This window comes from Chanos chanos, chromosome 1 (genome assembly GCF_902362185.1).
Source record: "Chanos chanos chromosome 1, fChaCha1.1, whole genome shotgun sequence".
Lineage (NCBI taxonomy): Eukaryota > Metazoa > Chordata > Actinopteri > Gonorynchiformes > Chanidae > Chanos > Chanos chanos.
Genome location: NC_044495.1, coordinates 62,719,482 through 62,729,481, shown reverse-complemented (window position 1 = coordinate 62,729,481; position 10,000 = coordinate 62,719,482). Strand labels below are relative to the sequence as shown.

Sequence of the window (10,000 nt, the reverse complement as noted above, 5' to 3'; positions counted from 1 at the left end):
ACACACAAAATCTACCATTTAAAGAGGTACACACACACACACACACACACAGACACACACACACACAGAAAATGAACCATTTAAAGAGGTACACACACACACACACACACACACACACAAAATCTACCATTTAAAGAGGTACACACACACACACACACACACACACACAAAATCTACCATTTAAAGAGGTACACACACACACACACACACACACACACAAAATCTACCATTTAAAGAGGTACACACACACACACACACACACACACAAAATCTACCATTTAAAGAGGTACACACACACACACACACACACACACACACAAAATCTACCATTTAAAGAGGTACACACACACACACACACACACACACAAAATCTACCATTTAAAGAGGTACACACACACACACACACACACACACACACACACACACACACACACACAAAATCTACCATTTAAAGAGGTACACACACACACACACACACACACACACGCTTCATGCCAATGCATGAGCCACAGACTGTGTCATGCAGGTGAGTCTGTGGGGGTGATGCCGACTACCCGCTGGTGTCGTTGGGCACGTCTTTCAGTCCTCCCCTGTTGCATGGTGTGATGTATTTGTTTGGTCGCCCTGGCACAGGTGACCTGCCAGGCCGAATTATGGAGTGCCAGAGGTTCAAGATGGGAGGGGTTTATGTTGCAGCACTTCATGAAGTGTTTGGTATAGTTCTTATAGCTCCTCTTTTGTCCACCAGCAGCCCGTTTTGCGTCGCTCAGTTGCCCATTAGGGCTGCGTATCGGCAAGAATCTGGCGATATGATACGTATCCCGATACAGGTGTTAGGATTCAATATATTGCGATACTGTAAGCAAGGCAATATATCGTGTTTTTTTTAAAAATGTAATTTTAGATCCTCTTGTTTAAGCTGTACATCAGAATGGTGTCTTGCTAAGTGTGCTCTGAGATTCGTTTTGTTCCCCAAGTATTTGATTTTTGCGTGGCACATTTTGCAAACAGCATGGGTTTTGTCGATCTCCTTAGTGTTGAAGCCAAAATGAGCCCACACTTCAGCTCTGTATGCCGCGGGACCCGGTCTAACTCTTTCGGATTCAGCCACTGGTAGTGACGTTAGAATTAGCAAACCTAATGATACTGCTAACGTTAGCATTAGGTTTGCTAATGCTGACATTAGAGGCGCAGGTAAATACACGATCCGTTCTGGCTGCCTGATCCGTTCTGCACATGCATGCGTTTGTGCAAAAGTCAACTAACCCTATCCCTAACCCTAACCGTGCACCCTTATGCGACTTCCTGTCTCAGTTTACGTTGCTAAGTTGGAGTGGAAGAGTCAAATGGCTGAAGATATATCACAACGCTGCTATCTAGGGGTCATGGGTTTAAACACAACACAAAATGAACCACTGTCTGGCAGGAATCTTTGCCTGTAAACTATTAATTAAATATTGATAGTGTTTTTGAGAATTGATACAGTATCACATAACATAATATCGCGATACTTTATATTATCGATATTTTCTTATTCCCCTATTGCCCTTAGAGAGCTTGGTGGGGAAGGTGGTGGTCAGGCATGCGGATAGTATGCCCAATCCAAGGAAGATGTTTTTCAGCCACTGCTGCTTCCATGCAGATGGAGTTGGCCATGGAAAGGATCTCAGAGTAGGGGATTCGATCTTCCCAAGACAGGCCGAGAATTTTTTGAAAGTGTCGAATGTGGAATGCCTCCAAGCTTGTGATATGCAGTCTGTATGGGGTCAATGTTTCTGCCCCGTAAAGCAAAGTGGAGGCACATACCACATTGTAGACAGCAACCTTGGCACTGACCTTGAATTTTTTGTATTCAAAAACTCTTCTGCGGAGTTGCTCAAAGACTGATGAGGCTTTGTTGGTGTGGCTGTTTATCTCAGTGTTGAGGGAGCAGTCCGAGGTGAGTGTGGAGCCAAGACAGGTGAACTGGTGAACTACTTTCAGTGGAACACCATTGATTTGGAAGCTGAGGGTGAAGGAGGTTGGATAGTGAGTTGTGCCTTGACTTCATGTTAACCTGGAGACCAAAGGACTGGTACTGGCCAGAGATTGTGTTTAGGGCATGTTGCATGGACTCTGGGCTATGTGCCAAGACAGCGCAGTCATCTGCATATTGGAGTTCACAGATCTGACACGTCTTTGTCTTTGTATGGGCCTGGAGCCGTCAGACGTGTTGAATAGACTTCCATCAAGGCGGTACTCCAGGTGAACTCCATCTCTGTGTAATTGCTGTAATCTCTGCTGTAATTTTGGATACGACTTGGGCGAGTATTTGATGGGACAACTTTGTAATCGCGTAACAACAAACAGGTGTTTCAGCATTTTGGTGTGGACGTAGAACATTTGGGAAAACGGTCGTGTGTGTGGAGAATAGAACATTTGGGTAAACGGTCATGTGTCTGGAGAACAGAACATTTGGGTAAACGGTCGTGTGTCTGGAGAATAGAACATTTGGGTAAACGGTCGTGTGTCTGGAGAATAGAACATTTGGGTAAACGGTCGTGTGTCTGGAGAATAGAACATTTGGGTAAACGGTCGTGTGTCTGGAGAATAGAACATTTGGGTAAACGGTCGTGTGTCTGGAGAATAGAACATTTGGGTAAACGGTCGTGTGTCTGGAGAATAGAACATTTGGGTAAACGGTCGTGTGTCTGGAGAACAGAACATTTGGGTAAACGGTCGTGTGTGTGGAGAATAGAACATTTGGGTAAACGGTCGTGTGTGTGGAGAATAGAACATTTGGGTAAACGGTCGTGTGTGTGGAGAACAGAACATTTGGGTAAACGGTCGTGTGTGTGGAGAATAGAACATTTGGGTAAACGGTCGTGTGTCTGGAGAATAGAACATTTGGGTAAACGGTCGTGTGTCTGGAGAATAGAACATTTGGGTAAACGGTCGTGTGTCTGGAGAATAGAACATTTGGGTAAACGGTCGTGTGTCTGGAGAATAGAACATTTGGGTAAACGGTCGTGTGTGTGGAGAACAGAACATTTGGGTAAACGGTCGTGTGTGTGGAGAACAGAACATTTGGGTAAACGGTCGTGTGTCTGGAGAACAGAACATTTGGGTAAACGGTCGTGTGTCTGGAGAATAGAACATTTGGGTAAACGGTCGTGTGTCTGGAGAATAGAACATTTGGGTAAACGGTCGTGTGTCTGGAGAACAGAACTGAATTGAATAGATCGGCCTCATTGTCAGCTCCTTGAAGGTGCTTTCGCACTGGAGGAACTTTTCCATAGTTATTAGAATTGTTGGAGAAAGTACCCCCTTTTTCGCGTGTTTCGCACTGCAGGAACGTGGAACGATTAGAGTTCTTAGAATGCCATTTTGGGGAGCTTTTTTAGCTCCTACTTCAGGGTAGGTACTTCCACAGCGCAATAGGAACCTTGGGTGATGTAGGTGTGCGGTGATTGGTCCAGACATAGGTATAAAGTGATTACAACTGCATTTTTAAAAATCCGTGTGAAATATGAAGTCTTATGCTAGCACCCAAAAAGTACCATGTCCATAGAGTCATTCACTGCTACTGTGGTAAATGCAGGGGGACATTTTTTTTTCCATTGGACTGGGTCTATCACCATACAGTTTTATTTTTGTTAATGAGAGGGCAGTTATGTTATCTAATGTGCATTGCTGCAGAAATGGTATTATTTTTTCCTTTTAGAGGTATTTAAAAGGCCTTTAAATTTGTACTTAATGATGTGCAGCTACCCTGGTTAGCCAGGTAAACGACAGCTCCTAGCGTGTCGTTGCTATACCACCGTTGGCCAGCTTACATCACTTTGGCCAGCTTACATCCTACTGGCGGTGCAAATGGAACAGAAAAAACGCCCTAGAACATATGATGTTCTAGGGGGAGCTCCCCAGGGGGTAGTTCCTCTCGAATAAGACCCTAAAACTGTTTGGTCCGAAAGCACCTTGAATCAGTATTGGACTGATATCTGATATAGTGTCGGATCCGTGTATCCCTATTGTTGAGGTCAGTGAAGCCTATGTACAGGTCTTTGCACTGCTCTCTGCTCTTCTCTAGTAGCTGCAGAAAGACAAAGATCATGTTGGTAGTGGATCTGGACTTCAGGAAACCACATTGTGTTTCTTGAGAGCATTTTCTGAAATGTGCTCCACCAGTCTGTTGAGCATGATTTTTGCCAGCACTTTCCGCTTTCTCTCTCTCCTTTCCCTGGGCACCCCCCATGTTTGAGGACCTCTGCCGGGATGCCATCAGGTCCCGCACTTTTGTTGTTCTTCAAGCCCCAAATGGCTTGGCGGGGTTCAGAGAACTGTGGCGGAGTGTCATGGAGCAGGATTGGTGGAAGATCTGGAAGATTGTTGAGGACATAAAGATCAGTGGGGTTGGTGTGGTTAAGGAGGGTCTCAGAATGATTCGCTCCATTTCTGCCTGTGTGCATGGTTTGGCTAGGCACTCCCAGTGATATCCTTGGCCTGTGCCTACTGCCATTTCATGTCGCTGCAGGGCTTTTGGGGTAGGGTGTGGAGCATGGGGTTTGTGCAGGGAAAGGGTGAGGGTGTGGGTGCGCAGTCCTCACTCCCACCATCTTCACTCCGCCAGACAGACTTCCACTGGCATGAGAAGCTCATGACGACCTTCGTCTGGCCGGAGTAGGAGGGGACTGCCGGTGGTCCGGTCTGCTGGACTCAGATTTGAATTTGGGGCTTACTCCCTTAGCCATCGTACCTCCCAAGGTTTACCCTCGTGGCAGTGGGGCAGTGGTTGGTGGAACACCTCTAGGGACCACTGCAGCTCTGAAATCTCCTGCTATTTCAGACTGGAGTCGTGAAACCCCAGTTGCCATGGGCTGCCATGAGGAGGCATAGTAGGAGTGTTGGTGAGGGTGAGGCTATGTTCTGAGCTCAGAGGACTGACACATTGCTTCCCAGCCCAGGAGGCCAGCAGCAGATGCTAAAGGAGGGAGATTGCAGGAATCCCTGCATGCAATGGTTCGGTTAGCAGACTGCACTAAACGCAGCACAAAACCCTGCTGACAGTACAGCCAGACAGCCCACACACACAATCTACCATTTAAAAAGGTACACACACACACACACAAAATCTACCATTTAAAAAGGTACACACACACACACACACACACACACACACAAAATCTACCATTTAAAAAGGTACACACACACACAAAAACTACCACTGAAAAAGGTACACACACACACGTTTCATGCACACAGGCACACATACACATATGCAACATAGTGGATGAGACGCACAATATGACACACACTGACACACTCCCAGCATCCCATAAAGAAGAGACAGTCTTTTGGGCATTTTTAAAAATTTGTTAATCGGACTGTGTGCCTGTTTTCTCTGCGGCTCTGTGCCTTTCTTGTCTGTAGTAAGGTTCCTGGGTTTGTGAAGATGATTGCTCCAGAGGGATCCCTAGTCTTCCATGAGAAAGCCTGGAACGCCTACCCCTACTGCAGAACGAGTGAGAATCTCTCCTTACAATTCTTTTCATTCATTTATTTGACTACCATCACTGTATGCGTTTGGCTAGAGGTGCTCGTGCTCTCTCGCGCTCTCTCGCGCTCGCTCTCTCTCTCTCTCTCTCGCTCTCGCTCTCTCTCGCTCTCTCTCTCGCTCTCTCTCTCTCATTTCACTCATTTTCCTGGCGTGTTGTAAATACTTGGGTTGGGGTAGGCGTAGGGTTATTGTGATTCTAATGTGTTTTGTTTTTCTCTCACATATTCCTCGTCTTTCACACACCATCCATTCTCTACAGTTGTCACAGTAAGTAATATTATCTACTGTGGAGTGATGATCAATGGCATCTGTCTGTCTGTCTGTCTGTCTGTCTGTGTGTGTGTGTGTCTGTCTGTGTGCGTGTGTGCGTGTGTGCGTGTGTGTGTGTGTGTTAGGCTTGGGCGGCACCTGTTTTTTCATACTTTCATACCTTCCGGACATTTCACTGGGGTATATGGTATATGACGGTATTTGTGTAAAAAAAAAAGCTGAAAAGCTGGTGATAGAGGTCAGGAAGAAGTCATCTCAAGATAAAATTATATGAGGCAATATTTTCATGATTCTATATCTAGTCATATTTAGCTGATTAGCTAGGAGAGCTATACAGCAGAAATGACCTAATATGAGTGAAACTGCGTTCGCCATCATGCACTGTAAACTCCGGAACTGTGTGAGAGTAAACGGGTTTCGCCAGTGTGGAAGTTGAGCGTTAGGGAAACGCAGAGACAACTCCTTGTTGAAGAGTTAAAAAGATCAGCCTTTGTTTAGGCAGATGTTAGATTGGATCAGCTGGGGGGGACGCTACACTGCTTTGATTGGTTAGGGTTAGGGTCAAGTGTAGGGGTAGGGTCAGGTTATAACCAATCACAGTTTAGAGCATCCCTCCCACCCATCCCTCCAGCCAATCCGCTCTAACATCAGCCCTCCGGCTGTCTGAAATGCCATACTACAAACCGCTCGTATATTGATCTCGATTGAAAAGTAAGTAGTATGCAGTAAATGAAAAATAAAAAGTTTGCAGTACACGACAGTTTTCTGGTGAAAATTTCCAGTAGACCACCAGAGCTTACTTCATTGGCTACTGCATCCCATGATGCAATGCAGTGATTTCCAACTTTCCAAAAATTAAAAAAATATGGAGGACAGCAGCAGCTCCAGCTGTGGTTCTGAATATAAATGTATCAGTCATATATTTTGGTGTAATAAGTCTTCATACGCTTTCTTATGGGGCTACTTTTGATAGATGTTTGTTGTAGTCGTGTGTTGTTCGTTTTTAACGGAACAAATAGCCCAACCGATAGCAAACGTGTAGTACACTACACGACAGTTCTCATACTTGCATACCATACTGTATGCTAGGGTGGGGAGTAGTGTGCAGTACACAGTGTATACTGGGCCAGTATGCAGTACACTGGTATGGCATTTCAGACACAGCCTTTGTTTATTTCAACAATGCCACTCCACTTCCTTGTTGTCACGGTAACATAATCACCCCCTTAATGTGTATGGGAAACGTAGTTAACAGTTTACTAATAGTAGCATGAATGTAAACACATAAGAACATGGGCGAGATCATTGTGAATGATATTAAATATTAATCCTGCGTATGTCTGTGTTTTTGATGGTATTGAAAATCATACCTTTGGGATCACTATATACCCTGGTGTACCGTAATACCTTGATACCACCCAGTGCTAATGTGTACATCTGTACATGTTTGTGTGTGTCTGTATGTGTGTGTGTGTGTGTGTGTGTGTGTGTGCATTTATGCATATGTGTATTTCCGTACATGTTTGTGTATGCCTGTGTTTCTTTGTGTGTGCATGTATGTGTCTGTGTTTGTGTGTGTGTGTGTGTGTGTACACATGTGCGTGGATATTTGTGTGTGTATGAAAGATCTAGGAAGTTTGATATTTGTATTGGTGCTCCATTGTAAATGTTTTCCCCTTGCCTGTTTCTGATAACCTACATATTTGTGTGTGTAATCTTGTTGATTTGGTGCCATCTAGTGGTAAGTGTAATTCATAAAATAATGTCACAAAGGAAAGAAATACCAGCAATAGTGTAGTTAGACTAAACTTGGTTATGCAGCTGTGTGCTACTGTGTGAAAGTCTCTCTCTGTCAGAATGAATATATGAAGAATGATAAATTCTCTCTCTGTCAGAATGAATATATGAAAGATGATAAATTCTTTCTCTGTCAGAATGAATATATGAAAGATGACTTCTTCATCAAGATTGAGACCTGGCACAAACCTGACCTGGGATCTGTAGAGAATGTAAGTGGTGTCTGTGTGTGTGTAGTGTGTGAAAACTGCTGGTCTCAAACCTGGATGTAGTGTCTGCTTGTCATTTGCAGGAAATGGAGGATGAATTTGGGAACCATAGCCCCATTGCTAACATAAAAGTGTTCTGTTTGGTCATTCTGATTGTGTATTTATTTGCACTTTTTCCCGTGTGTTTACACAGGTTCACAAGCTGGACGGTTCTACATGGAAGACAGTGGAGGTGGTGCCCATTGACATTGCTGATAGAGACCAGGTGGCCCCCGGCGTAAGTCTCCCCTCCTTTGTTAGAGTGGTACGGTCCAGTCCCGTGCCAGCTGCAGGCTCAGACTGACCCTGTTCTGTGTCTCTCAGACTGACCCTGTTCTGTCTCTCACAGACTGACCCTGTTCTGTCTCTCAGACTGACCCTGTTCTGTCTCTCAGACTGACCCTGTTCTGTCTCTCAGACTGACCCTGTTCTGTGTCTCACAGACTGACCCTGTTCTGTGTCTCACAGACTGACCCTGTTCTGTCTCTCAGACTGACCCTGTTCTGTCTCTCAGACTGACCCTGTTCTGTGTCTCTCAGACTGACCCTGTTCTGTCTCACAGACTGACCCTGTTCTGTGTCTCTCAGACTGACCCTGTTCTGTCTCACAGACTGACCCTGTTCTGTGTCTCAGACTGACCCTGTTCTGTGTCACAGACTGACCCTGTTCTGTCTCTCAGACTGACCCTGTTCTGTGTCTCACAGACTGACCCTGTTCTGTCTCACAGACTGACCCTGTTCTGTGTCTCAGACTGACCCTGTTCTGTGTCACAGACTGACCCTGTTCTGTGTCACAGACTGACCCTGTTCTGTGTCTCACAGACTGACCCTGTTCTGTGTCTCACAGACTGACCCTGTTCTGTCTCTCAGACTGACCCTGTTCTGTGTCTCTCAGACTGACCCTGTTCTGTCTCACAGACTGACCCTGTTCTGTGTCTCTCAGACTGACCCTGTTCTGTCTCACAGACTGACCCTGTTCTGTGTCTCAGACTGACCCTGTTCTGTGTCACAGACTGACCCTGTTCTGTCTCTCAGACTGACCCTGTTCTGTGTCTCACAGACTGACCCTGTTCTGTCTCACAGACTGACCCTGTTCTGTGTCTCTCAGACTGACCCTGTTCTGTGTCTCACAGACTGACCCTGTTCTGTCTCACATAGACTGACCCTGTTCTGTCTCACATAGACTGACCCTGTTCTGTCTCTCAGACTGACCCTGCTCTGTGTCTCACAGACTGACCCTGTTCTGTGTCTCTCAGACTGACCCTGTTCTGTCTCTCAGACTGACCCTGTTCTGTGTCTCACAGACTGACCCTGTTCTGTGTCTCACAGACTGACCCTGTTCTGTGTCTCTCACAGACTGACCCTGTTCTGTGTCTCTCACAGACTGACCCTGTTCTGTCTCTCAGACTGACCCTGTTCTGTCTCACAGACTGACCCTGTTCTGTCTCACAGACTGACCCTGTTCTGTGTCTCTCAGACTGACCCTGTTCTGTGTCTCTCAGACTGACCCTGTTCTGTCTCTCAGACTGACCCTGTTCTGTCTCTCACAGACTGACCCTGTTCTGTCTCTCAGACTGACCCTGTTCTGTCTCTCAGACTGACCCTGTTCTGTCTCACAGACTGACCCTGTTCTGTCTCTCAGACTGACCCTGTTCTGTGTCTCTCAGACTGACCCTGTTCTGTGTCTCACAGACTGACCCTGTTCTGTGTCTCACAGACTGACCCTGTTCTGTGTCACAGACTGACCCTGTTCTGTGTCTCACAGACTGACCCTGTTCTGTCTCTCAGACTGACCCTGTTCTGTCTCTCAGACTGACCCTGTTCTGTCTCTCAGACTGACCCTGTTCTGTGTCACAGACTGACCCTGTTCTGTCTCTCAGACTGACCCTGTTCTGTCTCTCAGACTGACCCTGTTCTGTGTCACAGACTGACCCTGTTCTGTCTCTCAGACTGACCCTGTTCTGTGTCTCTCAGACTGACCCTGTTCTGTCTCTCAGACTGACCCTGTTCTGTCTCTCAGACTGACTCTGTTCTGTCTCTCAGACTGACCCTGTTCTGTGTCTCACAGACTGACCCTGTTCTGTGTCTCACAGACTGACCCTGTTCTGTGTCTCACAGACTGACCCTGTTCTGTCTCTCAGACTGACCCT

At 46.1% G+C, this 10,000-nt stretch overlaps 1 protein-coding gene across 1 annotated transcript in view; it reads left to right on the top strand.

Annotated features, from left to right (window-relative positions):
• Positions 1 to 10,000, top strand: part of LOC115812639 (phosphatidylinositol transfer protein beta isoform) — a 29,510-nt gene that overhangs the window by 9,462 nt on the left and 10,048 nt on the right. The window contains exons 4-7 of the mRNA XM_030775127.1: positions 5,410 to 5,501; positions 5,796 to 5,803; positions 7,741 to 7,815; positions 8,006 to 8,089. Of these exons, the coding sequence (XP_030630987.1) occupies positions 5,410 to 5,501; positions 5,796 to 5,803; positions 7,741 to 7,815; positions 8,006 to 8,089 (259 nt within the window). The remainder of the gene's footprint in view (positions 1 to 5,409; positions 5,502 to 5,795; positions 5,804 to 7,740; positions 7,816 to 8,005; positions 8,090 to 10,000) is intronic.